Raw genomic sequence first — 27,561 nt, 5'->3', positions numbered from 1 at the left:
ATAATGAAGTCCAGAACAAGTCTGTTTGTCTAACTGCGTTATGCACACACGAAATTTGACCCCGAATACCCTCAGATTTTGCTATTCAACCAAGACATTAGAAATTTGTTCTCTGTAGAATCAACAGATCCTAATAACAAGTTTTGAAGAAATGAAAACTTTTGGAGAGAGAATTTTGAAATTGCCTTATTGAACTCTAAGATTCTAAAAAGCTCTCTTGAATTCGTAGGCCAATGAGTCTATTTATAGAGGGCCAAAGGATGTGAATGAAAAGTTGTAACTTTTCATTTTTCTGTAATCTGATCCAAATAGGTATATATATTATGTCTGTTACCAAATGACACAATTGTTGGACCCAGTCCAATGGTCATGTTGCTCCACTTCAACTGGTTGGCACCAGTTCAAACTACCAGGTGCGCGGTTTGGGAATTTTGTTTTCCCATTTTGCCAAGCATTGCAAGTTGCTTGTGGCCTGATGAGTTGCAACGCCTCTCATGCCTAGCGCCCCTTGATGCAATACCCATGCATTGCTTTGCTTCATGAATGCATGCCACTTGATCCCAATGGTTGCCTCTCTTTAAATCAACAAAACTCCATAATCTTGGAAGAAGTGTGATTCGAACCCATCCCATGGGTTAAATGGAAAGCTACAATACCACTAAGCCAATCAAAGGGCAATGGTTAGAACATAGACCCAATATCTTATAACCATAAGCTATTGCTAATAAACTTTCCTTTATTTCTCTCTTTCCAAAAAAATTCATAACCTCCAAAAATAAATCCCCAAAATATTATTAATAATAAATATAATATATTATTTTGAAAATATTTCCAACAATCCTCCACCATTTTCAAAATACATCCCGTTTAGAATAGGAAAATTTATACAAAAATGAAGGTGTCTTTTGGACTTGAACCTTCACATAGTGAAAACACATCAAAGCTAACCAGAATGGCATAGTAGACAATGCTTTGAACTAGCGATTCTATACGATTAGCTGGATATATCTCACATATAAATTATCTTCTCTTTGGGTAGTTCATAAAAGCCGACACGTGGATTGACCTTATGTCTATATCCTGGTTTCATGAGCGCTCTAGTGACAAAGCCTAATTCGCATAGGAGGCGGCACCACCCCCGACACTCATATAGGTAGAGTTATCAAAAGTGTCCTGTAACTAAACACTTTAACATAACTATGTTATAAGTCTATTAAGAGCTTATTGTTCAGCCTCTCCTTTTCATTACAGTACCAAGCACCTCAAACCTTGGGATGATAAATTAGTTCGAGAACTAATTTTAATATCACAGTGCTTGCAAATCACGAACATATAATGTACTTTGCTCATTGAACTCAAGTCTTGATATTTTCAAGAGTTGAGTCGAGTTTCCATTATTAGTGATTTTATTGTTTTGGCTTTAAACCCATCCCTTTGATTTCCCACATCAAATCACTTGCAAGTTCTTTAGTTAATGGATATGCCAATTCCGGCAATATCTCGTAAAATCAATCGTAACTACTCTATTTGTGAGTAATTGCCTTAATATGCCTAGACTAGCCATTATATACATGGCTTAGGCCCGTGACAATATAGTCTGACTATCACAATGCAAAGGCATTGGTGGCATTATTTTTGTCAAATCCGAGATCTCTATCAATAATTTTTTAGCCACTCTACCTCTTTGTTTCAAGAAGCCAATGATATAACTTAGTCGTCATGGTTGAGTAAGTTATGCATGCTTGCTTCTTTGATTTCAGGATATTACTCCTCCACCAAGTGTAAATATTCACCCACTAGTTGATTTGTGATCATCATGCTCAATTCCCAACTGGCATCTATATTCCTTCTACAACAGAAGGAAACCTCCTTCTATAACCGAAGCAAATCCGTTGTACTCAATACCATAATCTATGATATTTCTTAAATACCATAAAACACTTTGTACAACTATTCAATTAACTTGGTTCTTTGAATGCATTATATAAACGTAGCAATGTATAGAAAATCATATACAGAAGTCACATTTTTTATTTGTTTGCATGCATATTCATAAATTAAAACATATCATTTATAGGCATCCAGTACATTAATATCTTCTACAAAATAATGTCATATTAATAATATAAATTAAACAAAATATTAACTTAATTATTAATATCAAGTTTGAACATGCCTTCACTCATATATCCCTTCCCCACGAAATTACCACTTTTGGTCAGTACAAATTTTTCTGATTAAAAAACCAATTTAAACCCAAACTTATTCAGAAGACTACCAGATACAAGATTCTTTCTAACTTCTTGTACATGATACACATCTTTGAGAGTTAGAACTTTTCCGAAGGTAAACTCCATTTTTATGGTCCCTTTGCCTTAACTACAGTAGTGGACGAGTTCCCCATGTACAAAACATGGCCATCTTCCATCGGCTCATACCTCTTGAACAGGCTCCTGTCATTACAGACATGCCTTTTTGCTCCTGAGTCAATCCACCAAGAGTTATCTCCTTCAAGAGTATTAGTCTCAGAAATCATGGCCTCATAATTCTCTGTAGAACTAGAGTCCCGTCTTTCCTTTTTAAGAAAATGACAGTCTCTTTTGTACTGTCATTGTTTGCCACAATGGAAGCAACTTACTCCCAGATTCTTTTGATTCTCATTTTGGAAGTGACTTTGTTTTCTTCCAAAATTATTCTTTCTCTTCCAGTTTTCATATCTGGATTCATTGGGTTGTCCAGATTTGTGGGTTTTTCCTTCCTTTACCATGTGCATGTTGGAAGTCAAAGAGTCATGCTTTTCATTAATGTCTCTAAGCCTAATCTCTTCTTCTATATGAAGATGTTGGCCTAAATCTTCTAGAGACATTTTCTCCCTTCTATGTTTCAAACTTCTTTTATAATTTTTCCATGATTGAGGAAGTTTATCAATAATGGATGAAACTGATATCGATTCATCCATTTTCATCTCATATTAAGAGAATTGATTAAGAATATGCAAAATCTCATTGAATTGTTCAACAATAGGCCTAGAATCTACCATTCTATAACTGAAAAATTTGGTAGCTAGAAATTTCTTACTTGTAGCATCTTCGAAAAGATACTTAGCCTCAAGTGCATCCCACAGATCCTTTGTAATACCCTGGCTCTAGGCCTAGCCCATTTGGAAGGCAACCGGATGCATGAAGCCAGCCACGTTCACTTGTTGAGGGACTCGAACGGCGTCGTTTTGGTAAGTAACTTCTTCACATTTTCTTTTCTTTTCTTTCCGTCTGTTTCTTCTCCTTTCTTTTCTTCTTCTCTTTTCCTTCCTAGCTGCTCTGCTTCCGAAAACTTCTCCATCTCGTGTGCCTCGTCCCCACGTTGTTTTGGTTTATGCAGTTTCTTTCACAGAAATTCCTTCCCGCATCACATTTGAAACACCCAAATTCTTTTTCCTCTACACAGATTTCGGTTGGCGCTGCTATTTCCGTGGGTCTTCAAGCCTCTCGCCGCTGACTTGGTTGCACGGTAGTGAGTTATTCTCCTCCCTTCCGTTGCTTCTTTGTGCCTCTTAGATGACTTTGTAAATTTCCTTCCTTTGGGATTCGATTTGTGCAGCATTTTCGTGGGTCTTGAAAACCTTGGAGCCTTGTTTGAATCCTTCCTCTGGGTCTTCACTTTCATTTCGGTAACTTCCACCCCTTTCATTGAATTTTGTTTCTCTTAATCCTATACTTGCTGTTACACATTTCATAGACCCTCTTATTTCTTTCCTTCGGTTTGTTTATCGCACACACACACGCTGCTTTGGTTGGCCGTGCATACACTTAGACATTAATCCCTCTTTGCGCAGACCACTAGCATTTTCAGTAGAAGATTTTGTGACATTTATTTTTGGGTTGATGTTTTATTTGTTGGATTGGTGGAGTGTGTTGGAATTATGGATGTTGAGGAGTATGATTTTGGATGATTTGTGAGACTGTTTTGGATTATTATTTGAGACTATTTGGTGTAAAATGATGGGTGTTTTGTGCTAGTTGTATTGAACTTTTATGCAAGTTTTGAATTGTTGAATGACTAGAGTATTGATGCTTGCACTTAAGTTTTTCATTCGAAGGTGGGAGGTGAAGTTTGATTTGGATTATGTTTTAATCATTGGAGTTGTTATTGTTGGTTTTGGAAGTGATTATGGTTGGTTCGGCGTTAATAAAAGGCGACTGTTTTGGGTTTTAAATGCGTATGGTTTGAAGAGAGTTGTTCGAGTTTAATTGTTATGATAGTTATTGGGTTGTGAAAGGACTGTTTTGATTTATTACTCAATAAATAGTAGCTTACTAGATTGGTTATTAAATGTTGGATATATGTTTTGTTTAGGTGGTGTTATTACTAGAGTTCCGACTCAAGGTGTTGATAATACAAAGAAATCAGGTAAGCGGGGTTCATATACTAGTTTTGCATAAAAGAAATAAAATGAGGTTGACTTTGGGAATAAACGTGTTTGTTTTTTTGAAAAGAAATGATCTGAAAACAACCTCAAATGTTTATTTTGCATATGCATAAATTTAACATAAGAGAAAGTATTTTTCTGTCATGACTGGTGTAGACATGAGCTAGTTTTGTGCACTTTATTTTTGAACTATGCAAAAGAGCGAATATGGAAATCTAAAAGTTTTTTTATGAGTCAATGAAAATATTTTGATTCTGTTTAGTCGAACATGTGAAGCGATCTAAAGCAATTAAATATTTTGTTTTGATATGATGAGTCATCTGAAAACCTTGGCATGAAGTTCTGATTCTGTATATGATTGTAATTGGATTCTGATGAAATCTATTCTGTTTCTGTTAAGGCCCAGCCACGGATATAATGGTGGTTTATAACCCTACCACTGGGGTGAAACATGGTATACGGCCCAGCCACGGGTATAATGGTGGTTTATAACCCTACCACGGGGGTGAAACATGGAATATGGCCCAGTCACAGGTATAATGGTGGTTTATAACCCTACCACGGGGGTTAAACATGGTACTGTCCCGATGTGATACTAAACGATGATATGATTATAATGTTTCAGTTAAATATGCCAAAGGACTTTCTTTTTTGAGAACAAGTTTGTTTTTCTAAAAAATTTCGCTTTAATGCTTTTGTACAAAGTTTTGTTTCTGCATTCTAAAAGTAAATGTTTTGTTCTGTTTATCAAATGTTATAAATGCTTATGTTTACATGCTAGTATATGCTCTCTGCTTGCTGAGTTGTTGATAACTCACCCATTTAATCTTCATAATATTTCAGATGACATTGATGGTTCAGCTAAGGATCAGTATTAAAGTTTATGGAGAAGATTAGTAGTGAATGGTTGTTGGATATCTCGTGGTATTAGTGTTGATGTTGGAAGTTATTTTTTTTTTTTTAAGTTTGCTTCAGTGGATTTAGACGGTTTATGGAGACTTATGTTAATATTACATTATTTCTAGTTTGTTATTTGAGTCATGAAGAAGAGTTGATTTTACTTGGGTTGTTGGATTGAAAATTGGATAAATGAGTTTATATGGTCTATTTAATTGAAGTATTTACGTTTGATTTGAAGTTTGGGAAATATATATTCTTGAATTTGGAAGTGCTCTAGCCTTGTTAGAGTTGATTATCAGGTTATATGAGTTAACTCTCCGGACCCTCAGGGGACGGAGCGTTACATCCTTGACAGTTGCTTTGTTCTGGTACACGTCGAACAATGTGTTAGACATTGCATTGTAGATGTAACCTTTGCAGATGTAGTCGTCTTGTTCCTACTTGATTCTTGCCCGACTTTGAGCAATTGTCTCATCCTCATTTGCAGACGGCCTATGAGTGGTTAGAACATACACTACTTTGAGACTGCCCAAGAGGAAGTGAATTTTCTTTTGCCAACGTCGAAAATTGGCTCCATCAACGTCGAAAAGCAATGCATGGGTATTGCACCGATGGTCATGTTGCTTCCACTTCAACTGAGTTGCAACGCCTCTCATGCCTAGCGCCCCTTGATGCAATACTCATGCATTGCTTTGCTTCATGAATGCATGCCCCTTGATTCCTAGGGTTGCCTCTCTTTAAATCAACAAAACTCTATAATCTTGGAAGATGTGTGATTCAAACCCATCCCATGGGTTAAATGGAAAGCTACAAAATACCACTAAGCCAATCAAAGGACCGTGGTTAGAACATAGACCCAATATCTTATAACCATAAGCTATTGCTAATAAACTTTTCTTGATTTCTCTCTTTCCAAAAAAATTTACAACTTCCAAAAATAAATTACCAAAATATTATTAATAATAAATATAATATATTATTTTAAAAATATTTCCAACACTAAGTGTACAAGTATTTTGGAGGATCATATTTAGTAGTTTTTTCTCAAGAAGTTATTTTGGTATGACAAGTTATGAATAATTTGAGTCTTTGTGGAGATGTTATTTTATTTTATTGAGGTTTATGTTTAGTATTTCTATGGAGGAACATAGATTTTTGGATAGAATAAATAAATTAAGTATTTTGTAGAATTTTTGTTTATTTATTTTTTATTATTGGAGATGTTGTGTAATAGTAACTAACTTTCTGAACCTCCGGCGTTACGTTCATATCATCAATCTTCAGTATTTAAACCCCATCCTTAGCAAGAAAATCAGCCACGGAGTTGGAGCGCTTAGTATATCGGAACGGACATGTACTGGCGTGCTCTGCTCGCATCCGCTCTCACCAGATATCCGCGTAAGTTCCTCACGCATCGTTAATCTAAAACTTCTTTCACGGTTCAATGAAATTATGTTATCGTTTTCTGGTTTGGATGAGTGGAAAAAGAAGGGGGAGGAGGGATATATACGAGTTTGGTTAATGCTCTGTTTTTTCTTTCTTTTTAAAATTCTTGTATTAATGCCTAATACATTGCTTATGCTTTGCGTGTATGTATGAGTCCAAGACTTTGTATGATGTCGACCCTAAATTTTTTAAGAAAACCCGATTCAGGTAGGTGAATTTTTCTTATGATAGGTACTTCGGCTTTGTATTCTGACAGAAAAGCTTTTCGCTTCAAAAGAAAGTTTTTTTGGAGAAATCAGGTGGAGTGAGGGAAGTTAACATGGAGAAAAGCTTTTCGCTTCAAAAGAAAGTTTTTTTGAAACAAACAGAGCACTTTGAATCTTCTGGGCTTATAAAATAATTACAAATTATAAAAATATTTTGGAAACATAATAAGGTAAGAAAGCAGTTCAAATTATAAGATAAAATAAATTGATTTGCTGCAATGTCGCTGGTTATGCTTATGGAACTGAAGCCAAGAGATTTGTTTGTCTAGAAAATTTACATTAATCTTTCCCCATAGTTGTATTCTTTGGAAATTATGAAATATTGGGTCTTAGTGAGAAAAATACAATGAAGAGGTTGCCTTTCTCTGATCTCAAATTACAGCATATGTGGGTGTTTTTCTTGGGTTCATGGTTTATATACGCTTTGATTTGACATTTTTAGCAGGATTGATCATGGCATTGTAAGGATCTGATTTATATAGGTTGGTCATGCATTTAATCATATATGAACTTAAGGTGCAAATGATTAAAGTTAGACAACACATTGAATGGAACTCTTCAGGAATACTCGACAACACATTGAACTATGGAATGATTAGTAGTTTATTGCATGGAAATGATAGTTGCAGTTGTGAATGTTCAAGCATCTCACAATCACTTTTAAAAAACTACTAACATTAAAATTAACTATTGACATTAAAACTATTAACTATTAACATCATTTTAGTATGTAACCCTCAAAATTAATTGAGCTAAAATAACTATTAACATTGACTCTGAAAGTACTGCTGCTTGAGTTACATATACTAAAATAGCTCCTATAGTTTGCCTTTTGGCCAGGTTACTACCTATATTCTAATTTTGAAAATTTTATTTTCTGTGCTTTCACTTTGATTAAATCAGTCGTTCTTTTAATATTATATTAATTAACTATTAAAAATTCTTACTGGACATGCCACATGTCAGGAAAAATAAAAATATAATATAAATAACAAAAAAAATTAAAATTAAAATTAAAAGAAAGAACTTAAAAATAAAAAGAAAAACCAATAAAAATACTTGCGTATCAAAAAACGTTTAACAAGTTATAAACAATAATTGGAGGAGGAGGAGGGGCAGGCACCTCCCCTGCCAAATCAAAGGGTGTGACCGCCATGGCCACCCACTTTGAGAACTGGCGGTGGCTGCAGCACCCTCTTTCTCTTCAATGGGTGGCCCCTCGATCTCACTGGGTGCCTTCATGCCCTTTGAGAAACTAGGAGTGACCACGGCCATCCTCATGTTGATCTGGTGGCCATCTGAAACGGGGTGCATTTGCTACTTTCACTAACATTCTCTTTTTCAGGAAATGTAGGATATCATTCACCACGTTTCCTATATTTCATCTGAAGTGCTACAATCTCCCCCCCATGTGGATGTTTGATTTCCACACTTTTGACTGGAAACTGACTCTGTTATCATTTGTAACGATTTAAGAAAAGAGATGTTAGTGAAAGTAGCAAATGCACTTCAGCATACACACCACCTAGAGCCTAGATGCAAAGTACAAAGGGCAAGTACCCTTTTGTTTGAAGTAAAGTATTATGCAACATGACAGTCTTATAACTGATTATATAAAATTTAAACACAATATTTAATATAATTCTCTTGTGCTTTACAAAATATTGAATTCAATGCTAATATATGAAATAATTTGCAGATCTACAGTATATAAGCACCCTCATCATCGAGCATAGGACCATCATCATTGCTATCAAAAAATTTATAATCCTCATCATCATCTACATCATTTAAATTAATGATCCAAACAAATAGCAAATAGTTAAAATTGAGAAACTATAAAACCACACTTTTGTGCTTTAAGTTTACTAAAAATCTGCCGTGCCGAATGTGCGATTGTCTTTGGTAACAAAGTGCTTCCGCCTTGGCGCGTTGTGATTTGCACTTGAGCTTGCTTGAACCAACAAGGGGAAAACTGAAGTCATACATGGGCTTATACCCCCTTTTATGGACAAGTGACACAGTGGCTTATATTAAAAAGTGACTAATCAAGGTTACTATTAAGCACTTTAGAAATTATTATGAACTGTAAGAATTTCTTCCTAGGCAATGTGGGCTTCTATTTGCCACCCTTCTTGTACACAGTCTGGGGTGTTACACTATTATGGTGCCATGTTCCCCTCAATGCATTGGTCAGAAATCATAAAAGAGAAGTAGTGGTGACCGTCCCTAATTGGATGGAGGAATGCTGAACTTTCATTGATTCTCATCAGGCAACCAGTGGCCTCTCCTAATCTGATATTTGACACATGGGCTTGTACTTTCAACTAGGCATGTTGGACTGGGTTATGGTAACTATTTAATGGATGATCAAATTGGGATATTGTCTAATGAAAATGATAACTTCTGTTCACGTTTTGGAATTGCAGCATATAATTCCAGTTAATGATTTTATCCAAGAGTGGAATTATGTTGGGTTGTACCCATATTAATCTTGTCAACATATAGTAAATTAAAGTAATAACATCATCAAAATAATTTCTTAGGTAAGTGTTATAGTTTAGAGTCCTCAGATGACTCTACAGAATGTAAAATATAAATGATGTCGTCATCTCCTTTTTACCTTATTGTTTCTAGCTTGGTGCACCTAGACAAACGCCTAGTTGAGCAGCTGTGTCTGTCACCAGGGCCTTTATTTTGCCAGGACCAGATACTTGAAAATTCCCTTCTGACTAAAACTCACTATGCATCCCTCACTACAACAAATAAGGTCTTTTGGAACGAAAAGTTTCATCCCAAAAGACAAAAATTTCACGAAAAAAAAAGTCTCAAAATTGTTCCAATAAAACTGTCCCAAAAGGTATTTTGGGAAAATTACAGGCCTGTTGGAATCCTTGGAGGAGGTAATATTGTGAAGTAAAAAATTTTCTGAATACATGAAGTAGAGCCACTGGAGTGAAAAAATATTGATGATGAACTGACTTTTGTTTCATTGCAGATAGAATCTTTGTCTGTTATGTTTCATGGGCATGATCTCATAGTCGATTCTGAATTGGCGCTTAACTATGGCAGGTTCGTGAGTCTTACCTTCTTACTCTATTTGTCTAGTCGTGTGAGGAGCCTTTATTTGGATCCATATAATTACTTCAATTAATCTGGACCTGTTCTGAATTGGACCTGTTCAGACGTTGAGATTGGAGAAAGAAGTTGAACTTTTGGTTGCCCAGGTGTGTATACTTTGGCTTTTGTTATTTTTTCTTTCAACTTTTTAAATTAACTGTCTCTTGTGACTTCCATATACGCGTTGGCTCTAGGACGATGGAGGTGGGGAAACTCTTGAACGAGTTTATGAGCGTTTGGAAGCCTTAGATGCAGCAACTGCTGAGAAGCGTGCTGCTGAAATTTTGTATGGTCTTGGATTCAATAAACAGATGCAGGCGAAGAAAACTCATGATTTTTCAGGTGGCTGGAGAATGAGGATTGCTTTAGCGCAGGCTCTATTTATGAATCCAACCATTCTTTTGCTTGATGAACCTACCAATCATCTTGGCGAGTCATTTGATCTAATAGCGTGTTCTCTGTTACATGGTCTTTTGTTGGGACTTTCTAATTTTATTGAAATCTGAAATTGGTGGAGCCTGCGAAGGAAGACCAATTCTTATTGTTTCTTTGTCTGACTATGTTGTAACAAAGCTAATAATTTGCTTCTTGAGTAATTTAATATTGACTAACTCGCAATATATCTTTCTATGGGAAAACATTTTTAGGTGCTTCCACATTGGGCATCTTGTTACTTGTATATACCTTTTTGAAGTTTCACAGGTTAATGGACATTTGTTTGAGGAATGTGTTTGGTCTTTTGGTGAAATTGTGATCTTTTTTTGTTTGAGGTAGGAATTAGATAGTTTAAGCGTTAAAATGTGGTAATAATATTTGTTGGTTGTACATCTGTGGCTGTTCTACAACCTTGTCCTTCACCCCACTCTTCATTTGCTCTATTGGATACCCATTAGGCCCCTTGGACATAAAGGGAGGTATTTTTCTCCCATCCCATAGCCCTGTTCCTTTCTCACGAAAATTATATATGGAGACAGGATTGACCTAGTCTCTGTGACACAACCAAAAATAGTTTTTTCCGAATCTGATAGCTGAATGCCTTTGATTGATTTGCATTTCTTTCTTCAAGTTGTTTTAAATGTTCCCATGTTACTTAGAAAAAGGATGTTGCTATGTTTGTTTTATTATGTGGTTTAAAAAAATGGACAGATATGATGGTGTTGATTTACCATTTGTGTCTGGAGGACAGATCTAGAAGCTTGTGTCTGGTTGGAGGAGACTTTGAAGAAGTTTGACCGCATCCTGGTTGTGGTATCACACTCCCAGGACTTCCTTAATGGTGTCTGCACAAATTGAAGCTCTACACTGGTAACTTTGATCAATATGCAGTTCAGACTCGTGCTGAACTGGAAGAGAACCAGATGAAACAGTAAAAGTGGGGAGCAGGAACAGATTACTTCGAAGAAGGAATATATAGCACAATTTGGGCATGGTTCAGCAAAGCTAGCTCGCCAGGCTCAGAGCAAAGAGAAAACATTGGCAAAAATGGAGCGAGGTGGACTTACTGAGAAAGGTGGTGAGAGACAAGGTATTGGTCTTCCGCTTTGTTGATGTGGGGAAGCTTCCACCGCTAGTGCTTCAATTTGTGGAAATAACATTTGGTTATACACCTGAGAATCTCATATACTTTAACATCGATTTTGGGGAAGACTTGGACTCGAGGATTGCTTTGGTTGGACCCAATGGAGCTGGGAAGAGTACATTGCTGAAGCTGATGACAGGTGACCTGGTTCCTATTGATGGCATGGTCCGGAGGCATAATCACTTGAAAATTGCATCAGCATTTGGCTGAGAAAAATGACATGGAAATGTCTGTATTTCAATATATGATTAAAGAATGCCCAGGGAATGAGGAAGAGAGGATGAGGGCAGCAATTAGGAAATTTGAACTGTCCGGTAAAGCTGATCAGGTGATGCCAATGAAGAATTTATTGGACGGGCAAAGGAGACGGGTGATCTTTGCATTGTTGGCATACAGGCAGCCCCACTTGCTGCTGCTTGATGAGCCAACTAATCACTTGGATATTGAGACAATTGATTCATTGGCAGAAGCATTGAAAGAGCGGGATGGGGGTATGGTTCTTGTTAGCCATGATTTCAGGCTCATAAACCAGGTAAGCACATGAGATATGGGTTTGTGAGAATCAAGCTGTTACGCGGTGGGAAGGCGATATCATGGACTTGGAGGAGCATCTCAAGAGAAATGCTGGTTTATCTGATTGAACCTTAGACCCAGATGGATCCAATATAGGATATTATTATTAGTAAAACCTGGGTAGTATTACAGTTAATGCCAGGGATCACTGCATCTAAATGAATTTGAACAAGACCAAAGAGCAGCATAGGCCATGAAGGCTTTTGGCTACTCTGGTTAATTATAACAACCTAGTCGGAAATAGCTATTATCATCGTCCTTTCGCTTAATCTTGTTTATATTTTTTATTAACGGTCGTCCCAGTGCCAATATGAACCATATTGTACCAGTAGTCCATTCATGAAAACGGTAAGTGCACTGTACAGTCTATTTGATATAGAGAAGTTATATTTTCTGGGTCTTTCTCCAGCACTGGTTTTTCCCTTTTTGTTTGGCTATCAATTAAAGAAAGGAAAAAGGTGTTTCGTTGGCTAAAAGAAATGAAAATCACAACTCCAACTAAATCAAGGCAACGAAATCTGGTTCAATATAACTAGTTTTCTCTCTCTCTTGGAGCCCCAAGTAGTAATGGGATTTTGTATAGTTTTTTCCATGATTCTAAATGAGGCTGGATGGTAGCAGATTTGCCACCATCAATGTATTTTACAAGTCCAACTTTCAAGAGGGATAGAACTCTACTTTCAAAGTTAGAGTGAAAACATGTGGAAATCGGTGAATCAGGCATGGAGGGTTGGGGACGAGATTACGTGTCTTGAAATTGGAGCAGCGGATGCTAATCGTTTTAGAGCCCATTTCCAAAATCAGCTTTGACCGATTGTTAGTGTTGAGAATTTGAAATGTGGAGGCAATGGGAAGACACCCATGATGGCGGATAAACAAAACCATTCCTCTTAACACCAAGGATAAGAGGATTGAGCGGAGTGCATTATGGGGCGGCTTGAGCACAATGGGTGAGGAATAATGTGAAGTTGGTTTTGAGCAAGTTCCCAGGCCAATCGCGGGTCAAGCGGAGTTTGCACAAACTTTCCTTTTGTTTTATTATTAGGGAAAGAAATTATGTTTGCTCGAGCCAACATCGCCGAAGTTGAATTTGCTATAGCCAATGTTGAGCAAAGATCAAGCGCACAAATTTCTGGTGTGAATTCCAGCGTAATTTTTCATTTCTTAAGCTTGATATAATAACTTAAATATCATCATTTTTAGATTTTGTTAAAGTCGATTTGAGTGAAGATTAGGATTTGATCAGTGGAAGGTTAGGATTTGATCTCTACATCTCATTTACCAATTGCAACAAATTAGCTGAGCTATGAATTCTTGCTATTATGTCAAAACCAAACGGGTGGCACTGACGGATTCCTTGACCTTAAGAGCTTCTAGATGCGTCCTACCTCACTCCATTCACGCAGGTAGTTCCAAGAGTCGGTTTAGCTGCCGGTTTTCAATCGTTGCCGTCAAGTATTTAGCTTATCCACCCATTTAAATCTTGAAAATTTGAATGGACAAAAAAAAAAAAAAAAAAAAATCGATTTGAATTTGATAGAATCTCATACCTTAACCGAACCTTCTCTAAACTCCAAATGAAACCCATTTGTTCAAGGCTCATTAAGGCCAACGAATTTCGGCTACTTTGCAAAGCTTTTTGAGTAAGTTTTCTCCCACCCATGGTAGACCAGCCTCTGCCCAAAGCTTGCCCCAAAGTCATGCATGATGTGAGGCCAAAGGTCACCTCACCACCACCCTTCTATTAGATATTTCTTTGGCTAAAAACCACTCACTATTGCCCACTGTTTTGCCCCTTGTTTTGGCCAAACCCATAATCACCAAAATGTCACTCATGCTCTCCTTTCACTCTTCAGAATGTGTAAGAGGCATTCAGGTCTTTACTTCCTTCCCTTCACCACTTTTCACTCAAATTCTTGCAAAAAAACCCTTAGGAGCTCTCTTGGGCAGCTTTCAGTGGCTTTTTGTGTGCCATTTCTGGAACCCTTGTAAGTTTCATCTCACAATGATTCCTTCATGAACGTTGTTCTTCTTTGAGTCTAATTTATGTGGGTATCTTGTTTGTTTGATTTCATAGTCGTTTGATTGGTCAAAATTTATTTTAACTATGGAAAGGTCAATCTAGATGACAATCTGGATGGTGTGATGAGTTTTGGACTTTTTGACCAGGCTAATGGACGATTCTTGGTCCGAAAGTTTTATGGAGTGTTGTTAACATCTATATATGAATGTTTTGTCAAGATTAGTTGCATGATTAAAGATTTTGAAGAAATATTTTCTCAAATATAGATACTTAGAAACTGGAAGAGGAAACACAGTTTCTATTTTTAGAAAGTTTGAGTTTTTTGTAGTTTAATCTTAATCCAATGGCTTTCATATTTTTATTTGATGATTCTAAACCATTTATCTACATGTTAGGATGTTAGTTTGAAGCTTTTTGACATCGATTCCAAATATGTGAATCTTTATGCAAGAGATTATACGATTGGGTCAAAAGTTTGATGTTTTTAGTTAGATCCATATTTTGAGTTATTTTTATCCATGTATTTTAAGTTTAATGCTTGGATATACTTTAGGACAGAATTTTAAACCATTTTATGTTTATTTTTTGAAGACCTCACCATAGAATGCCTTAGATCAAGTGTTTGATCAAAACTAGTTGGGAAAGAAATTCTGTTTTTGGCTTAGGGTAGAAGCCGAGTGCTTCATGTGCTATTTTGTGATTTTTTGTGACTTTTGTGTGTTGATTCAAAGTATGTTAGTTCTTAGGTTTTTGTTATGAACATGTTAGAAGAAACTTTTGAATTTTTAGAGTTTTTAGAAATGCTTTGAAACAGGTAAAACCTTGAGATTCAAGAGTTGAATTTTAGTTAAAAAGTTTGGATATTTTTACTAAAGAGTTTTGTGATTATGTGAATTATAATCTTGTTGGATGTTTTAAGCATATTTTTAAACTAAGGATATGAGGATCTTTGTCACAATATTCGGTTTAATCATAAGTTTTGGAGTTGGATAAAATTGCAACAAAAATAAAAAAGAAATGACATTTGATTGTTTCGGCCCTATGGTGTTTTTCATAATTTTGTTTTGTTTTAAATTTTTCTAAGTTGATATTTGAGTTTAAGGCAAAATTTACATTCCTTGGAGACTTTCGGAGTTAGGATGTGAAATTCTTAAATTAGGGGATAAAAAATTGTCATTTTTTCGCATGTAGAGGGTAAAATGGTAATTTTACTATAAGTTAGCATTTCTTCATGTTTCTATTTGTTAGTAATTAAGTTCATAACATTTAGAGCTCCTACTTTCAAATTTTTCGTATTTTGTGCATTACCTCGTAAAACGTGACGATCACTGTAAGTTACCTCTTAACTTACTATCAGATTACTGCGTATGTGTGACGGATAATGAAACTACAGTCTATGTATGTATGTTATCATATATGTCATACTATGCCATGTCACTTCATGATTATCTATTATACAATTTATTATGTCACGTATTTCTAACTGTTATAAGTATATCATCTTACGTAATGCTATCTGTTACATGTATGTCATGTTACAAAATATTGTACGTTACATGTTATGCCATGTTGTGAAATGTTGTACGTTACGTGTTAAGTCATGTTACGAAATATTGTATGTTATATGTTATGTTATGCTACGAAATGTTGTCTATTACATGCTACGAAATGTTTTCTGGCTCATTGTATGTCATGTCTTTCGCCTCACATTTATGTCATGTTACGTTACATTAGGGCTTCTGTCCTTTCATTTCAGATCATGTTTCATCTCGAGTACAATTTATGTATCTTGGGAACAACCTTTCAAGTTATATCAAGAATGTTTACGTCTATTACGACCCTAAGTGTTAGGATGAGTTAATATCCTAATGAAACTCCTTTGTTCAAGCTGAAGTTTCTAAATTAGTATGAAATTCTCTAAAGTTAAAAAAAGTACAGTCAACGGTTGCCAATGAAGCTTAAGTAACTGGTCACCGGAGCGCACTAGACACTGACACTAATAGAGCCATATTTCATTCCACCTTATAGGTACTTGTGCGAGTACATATACCTGATATGAGATACGTACAATACATATGTCCACAACAATTGTGACATATACAATATGTGTGTCCACAACAATTGTTGGCATATATAATACATGTGACCACAACAATTGTGGCATGTACAATACGTGTGTCCACAACAATTGTGGCACATATGTTAACACACTCACAGTTGGTGCATATATTTGTGCTGTGACGCGGTAATCGACAGTAACACATGACTTAAGGGGATCCGTGTAGCACCCACATGGTCACTTTTAATTATCACATTGGATATACAAGATTACTCTATTATGATAATCCCATGAGATATGAATGTCATTATGGTAACCCCATAAGATAAGAATATCATTAAGGTAATCCCATGAGACAAGAGCATCGTGGTAACTCCATGAGATAATAATGCATTTCAAGTTCACATTCATGATATGTTTTAAGTTCACGTTCATGATATGTTTCAAGTTCACGTTAATGCATTTCAAATTCACGTTCATGATATGTTTCAAGTTCATGTTCATGATATGTTTCAAGTTCACATTCATGCTATGTTCAAGTTCACGTTCATTCTATGTTCAAGTTTACGTTCATGATATGTTTCAAGTTCATATTCATGATATGTTTCAAGTTCACGTTCATGTTATATTTCAAGTTCACGTTCATGCTATGTTCAAGTTCACGTTCATGCTATGCTCACGTTCACGTTCATGCTATATTTCAAGTTCACATTCATGTTATGTTCAAGTTCATGTTCATGTTCAGCCACGCTTCAAGTTCACGTTCATGTTATTCAGGTCAAGATTCAAGATTCATGTTCACGTTCATGTTCATGTACAGCCACCAGTAGGGGCTCCACACCACACCGATCGGGGCCCGAATTGTCATAGCGGATCAGGAATGACTCTTTCTCCCTTTTTGACTTGTTGTTCCATTTTTAGAAGATGACATAGAGAATCGCCCACCCTTATTCAATTGCCCAAAAGCTCATTCAATTGTATACATCTCTTGCAAATAAGTGCCGAAGATTATGTGACTCGTATATCCAGCCCCATCAACTACGTGACATAGATGAAGAGGTTGAACATGATTTATAGCAAACAAATAAGATTAAGCAATTCAAACATTTTACAAAATTGATCTATGGACGGCAAGACTCAACAAATGAAACATGCCCCATGACAAATATGCTCCGGACCAAAGTCCTCTCCATTTTTACTAATAAATTTGGTTTTCAAATGAAAATGAGATAGACATATAAAAAGAGTCTTTTAACATGTGCGTATGTCCATATAAATACTTTCAGTCTGACTTTCAATTTTAAACAAACCCCAAATCCTGCATGCTGACTTGCAATCAGAATTTGTGTTAAAAGAAAGGATTTGGTTTTGCTGACCCCAATGCCACCCTTTTAACTACAATAAGATGGTGATTATGAGTTTAGAGCATGTTCAAGAATGGGAAATTTAAAGACTAAATATATATTTGAGTTTTGAGAGGATCTGAATTATTTCCAAATAAGCAGCAAAAAATCATTTAACTCTCTGGACAATGGAAGTGTGAAGACTATGATTACCTTTAATAATAAGTCAAAAAGTATTGGCTGGCTTAATAAATTTCTACCAACCAAGCGGTAGGAATGGTCGGCCACTTACATATTAAGCAAGAGTACTGCTAGAGCCACCGTTGGCTCTGGTATGTATTTTTTTATGTATTTTTTTTATAATTATTTTTTATAGAAAATTTTTTAATATTTTTAAATATTTTAAAAAAATAAAATCAATTTATAATATTATTAAAAAATACTTCTTTAATCACAAAATAAAAAATAATTACTTTTTTATTTACTTCGTGATTAAGGAAATATTTTTTAATAATATTATAAATATTTTTTTAATTTTTTTAAATATTTAAGATTGTTAAATAAATTTATATAAAAATAACTCTAAAAAAAAAATATATGATAGAGTTAGCGACGACTCCCAGCGGGAGCCACCGCTATCATTTTCCATTAAGAAAAGCATGGAGAGAAGCAATATTAATCTTTACTTGAGCATTCAACGTTCAAAGTGATGGCAACAAATATATATTTACTATACATATTGCATCACGTGCATTCAAAGTTTCCTTATAAATTGCTCCCCATACCGGAGCTGATCGCTACATTCGTCAACATTACAAAAACAATAAGAAGTTGAATATGAACAGCGCAGCTTCCAGCTTGCTAGCACCCATTGCTAAGAGGTAAGCAATAGAAACTACCCTTGGAGTTTTTTTAGACAATAAACACTTTGATACGTTCTTTAATTTGTTCTCTGTTTCTCTATAGATCTTTATATTTCACTTGGATTGTACAGATTAGCAGGCAAGGTTGCGTTGATAACCGGAGGTGCCAGTGGGATTGGTGAGAGTAGTGCAAGGCTATTCGCTCAACATGGTGCTAAGGTCGTCATTGCTGACGTCCAAGACGAGCTTGGTCTCTCTATTTGCGACGACAAAAGCACTGATGGTGCCGTTTCCTATGTCCACTGCGACGTCACTAACGAGCCTGATGTCAAGAATGCTGTCGACATTGCGGTGTCGAAGCATGGGAAACTCGACATAATGTTCAACAACGCAGGGTATTCTGACCCAGAAACGTCAGATATCTCTGCCCTCAATCAGGAAGAGTACAAGAAAGTCTTTGGCGTGAATGTCTTGGGGTCACTCTTGGGGGCAAAACATGCCGCCAAAGTAATGATCCCTGAGAAAAAGGGAACCATTTTGTTCACTTCAAGCTCTGCATCAGTGACACACGGGCCAACTTCACACCTATACACGGCGTCCAAGCATGCCTTAGTGGGACTAACCAAGAATTTGTGCGTTGAATTGGGACAGTACGGAATCAGAGTCAATTGCATATCACCGTTTGGTGTGGCCACCCCTATGGTGCTCAAAAGGGCCGGAATAGACAAGAAAAAATTTGAAGAAATTGTACGCGAAGCTGCAAATTTGAAAGGGATGGTTTTGGAAGCTGGAGATATAGCAGAGGCAGCATTGTTCTTGGCGAGTGAGGAGTCCAAGTACGTGAGTGGGCTCAACCTAGTCGTGGATGGTGGGTATAGCACCACCAATGTAGCTTTTACACACAGCATACAAAAGTTCTTCAGTACCTAAGACCCAAAGCATTATTGCAATGTTCTCCAAGCATATACGCAGCTTGTTTTCGGCTTATGTGTCGCAGCTGTAATGTTGTACGGTGAAATCTAAACATTAATGTCCCATGAAATTACACATAAATGTTTTACTTTCAACTATGCCAATTTGCTTAGTAGCCAAAAGGTGTTGAACTCTCCGACTCTTCATGTTATATGGTAAATGGCTTGATCAAATAACAAAGGAATTAAAAACTTTGAAGCTTCCTGAACCTTGAACCTTGGATTGAGTATTCCACCCTTTATAAAGAGGCTTTTTCATTATAACCTAATGTAGGTACGAGCAGGGTGCATGATGGGATGCAATAGAAACAGTAATTGAATCCAAATTTTCCCTCAAACCAATCATGGAGTGGTGAACAAGAAAGCTAAGGTGGCGAGAAAGTTACGACATGGTGGGGTTGAACGGGGAGTTCTATATGCGAAATGTATAGTCTAAATGATACCACATCATGTGTATAAAATGGTTGCTCCTAAACAGTGGTTGTTATCTATATTTATTCATCTTTTGAACATTGATTTTAAATATAAAAAAAACTCTTACATTAGATTATAGATCTTTGAATTAAATAATAATAATTTTTTTTTCTTAAAATTATTATTTTTTATATATTTTATAATTAATACCATGTGCTAAAAAATACCAATTTCATATATCTAAATATTACCAATTTCATATATCAAAATGATCAGTTTATCAATAAATATTAATATGTACTAAAAAATATTTTGTATCATCAACTTAATATAAATTTTATATATCAAAATCATCTTAATACAAATTTTATAAAATTGATTTTAATGGATAGGAGAGAGAAAAATAATAAAATAATATCAATAGGGCTTGTCGTGCATTGAAGCCACCGATCGAGTTTGACACCTATTTTTTAATTAGTGTCTCCACTTTCTCTATCAATTGCTCCAAAATGATATAAATTAAAATCATCATCTGTTCCAAAATATGTATTCTATTGGTTCTTGGAGTCTGGGTAATTAACGAGTCTCGTAACAAGTAAGTATTTAATATTAATAAAAATCAGTTATAAAAGGTAAATAGTAAATACTACACAATCATTTTAAAAAAAATTAATAAATACGGAAATTTACACTTTATTTTTTTTAAAACGATTGTACAATACTTACACACTTAATATCCACTAAATATCTATATGTAAGATTACTCTTTTCCCTCAAACCAATCATGGAGATGAACACTGTACGTTGAGTGTGAGTACTGCGTCATTTCCAGCTTTCAGCTTACCATCAGAGGTCCCTTTCGGCAAATTGGTCTGTCTACCCATCCCTAATCGTTAACGCCTTGTATGTTGTTCTAAAACTTTTCAATTCATTTCATTTTATTTTATCTAATTATTATATCTTTTAAAAATTTTATATAAAATAAAATAAACAATACAATTTTTTCAAATTTTAAAATAAAAATAATATTAAAAATATATTTTTTAATTAATTTTTAATTTTAATCTTAATTTATTTCATCTGATTTATAAAAAAAAAAAAAACAAAAAACGAAAATAACAGTATCTCAAGTTGATTAAAATAAAGAATACATTCAAAAAGCAAGGCTGGGAAGATCAAATAGTATCTCAACTGAAGATAAAATTATTTTTTATTTTATTTCGTGATTAAAGAAGTATTTTTTATTAATTTTTTTTTACTTCATGATTAAGAAATATTTTTTAATAATATTATAAATTTATTTTATTTTTTTAAAATATTTAAAAGTATTAAAAATTATTTTATAAAAAATAAGTGTTAAAAAAACACATTTAAAAACACATGCTAGAGCCAGCGGTGGCTCTAGCAATACTCTTTATATAAACCTGTCCGCTATCATTGGAGTCGGAGACCGGAGATGGAGAATCTGACTCCGTCCCTAGATGGCGCCTCTACAACCTACTTCATCCTTTTTATAAATATTGACAATGGATCGATAAATATTATCAATTTTATATAAAACAAGTTGATGAAGACCTGCCGGAATATATGGTTCATCGCCTAAAGGGCAACTAATTGAATACAAGTGGTCGCCCAAGAATGAAAGGAATATGTATAACTCAAAATGTTCATCTTATTATGTTTTACAAAAATTGGGTCGTAGTAGCAAACAATGGGTTGACCCTAACCCATTTTGACCAATCCATTGGTTTTCTGAGTAGTTAGTTAACTGGGTTTGATGGCCTGGTTGACTGTCTCGTCCGGTTTGTCCCTGATCCTGACTTTATCCGATTGATTAAAATTATAATATTTTATTATTTTAATGATATTTAAAAAAAAAACTTCTTCCTTTATCTGAATATTATAGACATTTTATTTAATATTATTTTATTTATTCTCATAATTACTTTGTTTGAGAAATTCATTAGCAATCCATACCGAAGGCTTTGAAAGATTAAAGTGATATGTTACCTAAGTGACCTCTATCATGGAAATTTTTTCCTTAGCCTAAAAAGGGTCAAAAAAAGAAAAAGAAAATTCAATGGAATATTGCATCTAGAAAAAGAAAAGATTAAAGTGATATGTTGCCTAAGTGACCTCTAATTGGTCCAAAATGACAATCGAAGGGTTGGAAAAGTCTGATCCACGCGGTTTTGAAGCCATGATAGTTTCAATTGGAATATTGCAAGGATTGAATGTTGAAAGCTCTCGATATATAGAAATATTGGAGAAGTATGCGTCTATGAAGCAACGTATCAATGATGCTCCCATGGCATCAAAGTTCTTCATTGGAATTAATCTTGTGGAAGACAAAGAGGGATCATTCCATTTTGATTTTGATTTTTCAAACAAGTCCGCACAATTCCATTACGTCTTGGGTGGTCACGTGGTCGTCTTTGATGTCTGAGTGTGACGTTTAAGGCAAGTGTGGAACCGATCTGCAGCTGCTTAGAGGGGTTTGAACCAAAGAATATAGAAGAATGGAATAGAGAAGAATATTGGACTAGTGGATGTGTGAGGAGGACACGCTTAATGCAGTATATGAGAGTGAGCAAATTTGGCAAATTTGGATTGGTTTTCAAGGTGAAGATGATGAAAACGACAAGTTTGGCAAATTTGTCATCTGTTTTGGAGGATAGCTGCAGATATCGGTCCTTGGAAGACTGTTCATGTACAGCTTATGCATACGTACTAGCAGGCATTGGGTGTATGTTATTGACCAGAGACTTAATATAGACTTGCGGAAATTTGGTAGTTGGAGTATATAGTTCTTCCCTTCTTCAATTTGCACAATTGTGATTGTATTAATTGAATGTGAGTACTTAATTAATTATTTGTAAAGGAGAGTTAATTTATTCTTTATGACAAGTAGTTAATTAACTGTTTGTAATTTCTCTACCAGGAACATTATTATGGATTATATGATTTTCAATTTACTAACAAAAAAAAAAAAGTTGTATATTTCTAGGATCAACCTATGTATTCAATTGTTGGCTAAAAGGAAGACTATTATTTGGCTAGACCCCGATTTTATACTATTTATGCTAACTAACCTTATTGGGAGATCTTCACTTGCATGTTGTAATTACTGTCCAAAGACTTGCAACGATGCACTAGGTCTCTCATAGCAACCTATTTTTATAAATTGATAGAATTTTCATTTAATTTTATATCTTCTTGTCTGATAGATTTTGTTGTTCCATTAGACTAAAACTTGCATGATGATAATTATGATTTGTTTCTCATTGTCAATGCATTAACATTCATGGGATATTTGCTTATTGTGAGTTTTGTTTTTGCTTTTAGTGAATGCATCTTCCAATTTGAATTACATTCTAGCTCTTAATAGATCCAATTTTACAAAATGGAAAAAACATGTTACTATTGTTCTTGGGTATATGGATTTGGACTATGTGCTTCGGGTTGATGAGCCCTCCAAAGTTTACTAATCAGGGGGTAGCTTATGAGAAAACAGAATGTGCTCACTTGGCAACTTTTCCTCATGAAAGTCCAGGCAGTAAGAAAATAAAGAGGAATAATAAAGTTAAAGTAACTGTAGATTCTGAGACTTCACATACAATTGTGCAATAGAGATAGGATAAGATTTCTACTTGTTACTTTTGCAAGAAGACCAGTTATGTGAAGAATAGTCTCCAGTATCAAAAGTGTCTTGCTAAGAAATATGATTTTTCTACTGTTGTTTTTATTGAAATTTGTGCCACCTAAATCTGGTGGATAGATTTATGAGCTACTATTCACAAAAGTGTTACCATGTAGGGTACCTAAGTGTTGAACACCTAGTGAGGTCGAAAAAGTTCATTTACTTGGGAGATGACAATAATGTTAGAGTGGAGGCAATTGAAGTCTATAGTTTAAAATTAAAGTCTGGTTTTTATTTGGATTTGGATGAGAGTTTTTTTCATACCATCATTTAGACATAATTTAATTATGTTTCTTGTTTAACAAAATTCGGTTATTCTTGTTCTTTTGAAACGAGAAATTTAGTCTGTTACGAGTTTCAAGTGTTATTGGTACTCTCTCTCTTTGATAATCTTTATTTCCTAGACTTGCATGCCTCTCACTTAAACATAATTGAAACCTTGCATGTAAATAATATGCTACAAGTCAAAGATTAATGAATGGTACTTTTTCTATACCGGGGCATTAGTATTTGAGATAAATCTCGAAAGAGAGAATTTAAATGCTAGTGTCAATTAAAATTCTGGGTCCTCTTGATTTTTCAGATTTTAGAATCTGTGTTGAATGCATATAAGGCAAACAAAAAAATAAACGGAAAATAGGTGTCAATAAGAGTTCTGGCATCTTAGAAGTGATACATATTGACATTATGGTCCATTCACTATGAGATCATGGAATGGCCAAAAATATTTTATCACTTTTATAGATGATTTTGGTCATTATTGGTATACATGAAAAATCACAAGTACATGACATTTTTAGGGCTTACAAAGATGAAGTTGAAAATTAAGGCCATTAGATTAGACCGTTGCGGTGAATAATATGGTAGGTATGATGGATTAGGTAAACAATGTCCAAGTCATTTGTGAGGTATTTAAGAGAATGTGGCTTAGTTTCTCAACACATCATACTTTGGACTCCACACCAAAATGGTGTAGTTGCGAGACGAAATTGAACCCTAAAGGACATAGTTAGGAGTATGATAATTGATTCTTTTTAACTAGAGTCACTATGGGGAGATGTCATAAAGACCGTAGTTTTCATTCTCAAATGAGTAGCTAGTAAAACAGTAGCTAAAACTCCATACGAGTTATAGACTGACAAAAGGCCTAGTATTAGGCATTTTCATGTGTGATAACCCGGACTTAGCCAAGTTCTCGTCTATTATTTTCATTATGTTTAGTCTTAGCCCACTTAGTTATCTTGTTAAGTTATGGCATGTAGAAAACCTAGAAAGCAACAAGGGCCTTGCCCATCTTAGGAAAGAGGCGCCAAAGCTCACTAAGGGTCCCAACATGGGCTAGTGAAAATCGACCACCAAGGGCCTTAGGCTTAGGAAAAACCCTAACTAGGTTTTGGCATGGGAGGCGTTTACTTGGAAGAGGGGAAAAGTGTAACACCCAGGCCCAACCTGAGTCTGTTAAATAATTTTGGGCTTATAGATGAAAAGTTCATTTGAGTTTTAACGAGTAATTTCAGAGTAACTTATGGGGTCAACAAATTTATTTTGGCAAAGTTGATTTTTGATTAGGCTCAATGATTGGATGAAGGTCCAAATAATAAATCACGGACCATGGTAGGGCCAGCATATTTAGAACTTGGCCTAATAAAATTTTTCTAAATGTCGAAGATATTGTTGGATGAGAGATTTATTTTGGTCATTTATGGCCTAAATTATTTATTGAGTCCTTGCCCATTAACGTGTCCAATTTTAAGCACACTAGAGTTACAATTTTAGAGTCCCCTTCATGATAAAATTTCTTAAACCACTGCTTCTATATATTTAGACCCATAGACATAAATCAAGCCACACCTTCTACTTAAATTTCTATCAAGCACGACAAGGCCAACACAACACTGAGTCCCACGTCCCCACGTGTCCAGGAAACAACAACAACAGCTAACTTCCCACCTCATGCACATCTTTATCCCTCTACATTCACGACAACAATCTCTATATACATACTACACGTACACGTTAGACCCCATCTTCTAAACTAGGGTTCCCATTGCTTGGATTTTTCAGTGAAAATGGTCTTTTACGTGGCCGCCAGCAAAAGCACTAGCTTCACTACCCAGTTTATGTTCAGTAGTATTCTCCACGCCTTACCTCCAGAATAAGACCACCGTGAACAAGCCATGCCATCCAACAACCTCGCCCCCCAAAGCAAAAATCAACCACTGCAAGCCTCTATCGGAAGCAACAAGATCACCACCAAAAGAAGCCGAAACTGCTCTGTCATTGCACCAAGAAACAGAGCACTTCCATAGCCAGACCTTCCTTCCCAAGCACGCGTTCTGCCACCATTCTCGATGGAAATGGCCACAACCCGGTCTTGCTACACCCTACACCACCTTGCTACACTACTGCCGCCTTCCACCACCGTCGCCCAAGCTACCATTGCTTGTCCAAGTGGCCTCTGTTTTTACTCTACAAAATAGAGGAAATTATTACTTCCACTGAGTGCCACAAACCAACCATCCCACGCCGCCAACTCCCACCTCCACATCGCCACCTTACTGCTCGGCCGCCGCATCAAGCCACTACTCTCTCTTCTTCACGGTAACATATTCTTCCACATGTCATGATCACTCTCTCTCCGTCCTTCCGTCGTGATTTCTCCATCTGGGATTGAACGTGTTTGAATAAGGATTATTTTGACATTGAAAATTAGACACAAAATGGACTTGTTCATAACTCGGTTGGGCAAACGGATTCCCCACTTGGCCATCTACACTAGAATGATTTCCCATGCAATGTTCACAAACAACATTAGTTTGAATAACATTAACATTCATATTACCTACTTGTTGTGATAGATTTGCCATTTGTGCCGCCAATGTGGTAACAGAATCAAGTTCAAAAACTCCAGCCATCTTTCTTGGCACTGCTCTCTCCATAGACCATTGATAGTTGTTGAATGTCAATTCTTCCAGAAGTTCATATGTAGCTTCATGGGTCTTACTCATTAATGTTCCTCTTGTAGCTGAATGAACCATAGATCGATTTGTGGGTCCCAAACCATTGTAAAATGTCTATACTTGAAGACAGGTTGAGAAGTCGTGATGTGGACAGTTGCGTAAAAAATCATTGTATCTCTCCCATGCCTCATATAATGATTCACCCTTAAATTGGGTGAAGGTAGTGATATCATTCCTTAACTTCGTTGTCATGGCCGGAGAGAAATATTTTGTTAAGAATTTTTGGGCCAACTCCTCCCAAGTGGTGATGATGCTGGGGGGCAAAGAGTTCAACCAAGCTTTTGCTTTTTCTCTAACTGAGAAAGGAAAAAATCTCAATCGAATCACATCATCTATCACTCCGTTGTTTTTAAAAATATCACAAATTTTTAAGAAACTTGCAATATAGGCATTAGGATCCTAATGTGACAGCCCCCCAAAATGGACGGTTTGTTGAATCACTTAAATGATGGCTGACTTGATCTCGAAGTTATTGGCTAGTATGGTTGGCTGCCTGCAATGACCTGATCGTATATTTTTAGGGATAAATGATGGATAATTTTATTAGGTACAATAAATCAGTTAAAGCCTATAAAGAATTTATTAGAAAGTTATATTTAATTGAACCTAGTGTTAAGGCTCCATTATTATTATTATTTTTAAAAGTCCAAGCACGTGAGTGTTAGACTCCAAACACTATTACTTTTATGTTTTCCTTTTCATAATAAAACTCCTAGCTATCAGATTCCTTTCATAAATTCTAACCACGCATGGAACTAGTGATTGAGCTGAATTATTGCATATTTTATACATTTAGAACCAATATATTTTATTTATTTCATTACATTATTATTAGTTTTAGATGAAAAAATGGTTAAG

At 35.5% G+C, this 27,561-nt stretch overlaps 1 protein-coding gene, 1 long non-coding RNA gene, 1 other non-coding gene and 1 pseudogene across 3 annotated transcripts; all 4 read left to right on the top strand.

Annotated features, from left to right (window-relative positions):
• LOC108985106 overlaps positions 1-12,697 on the top strand; it is an 18,826-nt pseudogene extending 6,129 nt beyond the window's left edge.
• A 1,315-nt stretch (positions 12,698-14,012) lies between these two features.
• Positions 14,013-17,347, top strand: LOC108998420. Its single transcript, XR_004801578.1, has 2 exons — positions 14,013-14,298; positions 17,170-17,347. It is a non-coding gene; the product is annotated as an uncharacterized LOC108998420 (long non-coding RNA).
• Positions 17,348-18,425: 1,078 nt separating this feature from the next.
• LOC108985103 (secoisolariciresinol dehydrogenase-like) lies at positions 18,426-19,674 on the top strand. Its single transcript, XM_035689986.1, has 2 exons — positions 18,426-18,616; positions 18,730-19,674. The coding sequence occupies exons 1-2, from the start codon at positions 18,573-18,575 to the stop codon at positions 19,526-19,528; spliced, it is 843 nt and encodes a 280-aa protein (XP_035545879.1). The 5' UTR covers positions 18,426-18,572; the 3' UTR covers positions 19,529-19,674.
• Positions 19,675-26,779: 7,105 nt separating this feature from the next.
• LOC118348566 lies at positions 26,780-26,886 on the top strand. Its single transcript, XR_004801643.1, has one exon. It is a non-coding gene; the product is annotated as a small nucleolar RNA R71 (small nucleolar RNA).
• Positions 26,887-27,561: the final 675 nt, after the last annotated feature.

Source organism: Juglans regia, chromosome 5 (assembly GCF_001411555.2).
Source record: "Juglans regia cultivar Chandler chromosome 5, Walnut 2.0, whole genome shotgun sequence".
NCBI classification, from domain to species: Eukaryota; Viridiplantae; Streptophyta; class Magnoliopsida; order Fagales; family Juglandaceae; genus Juglans; species Juglans regia.
The sequence above is the reverse complement of the archived record's forward strand: the minus strand, read 5'-3'. Positions and strand labels throughout refer to the sequence as shown.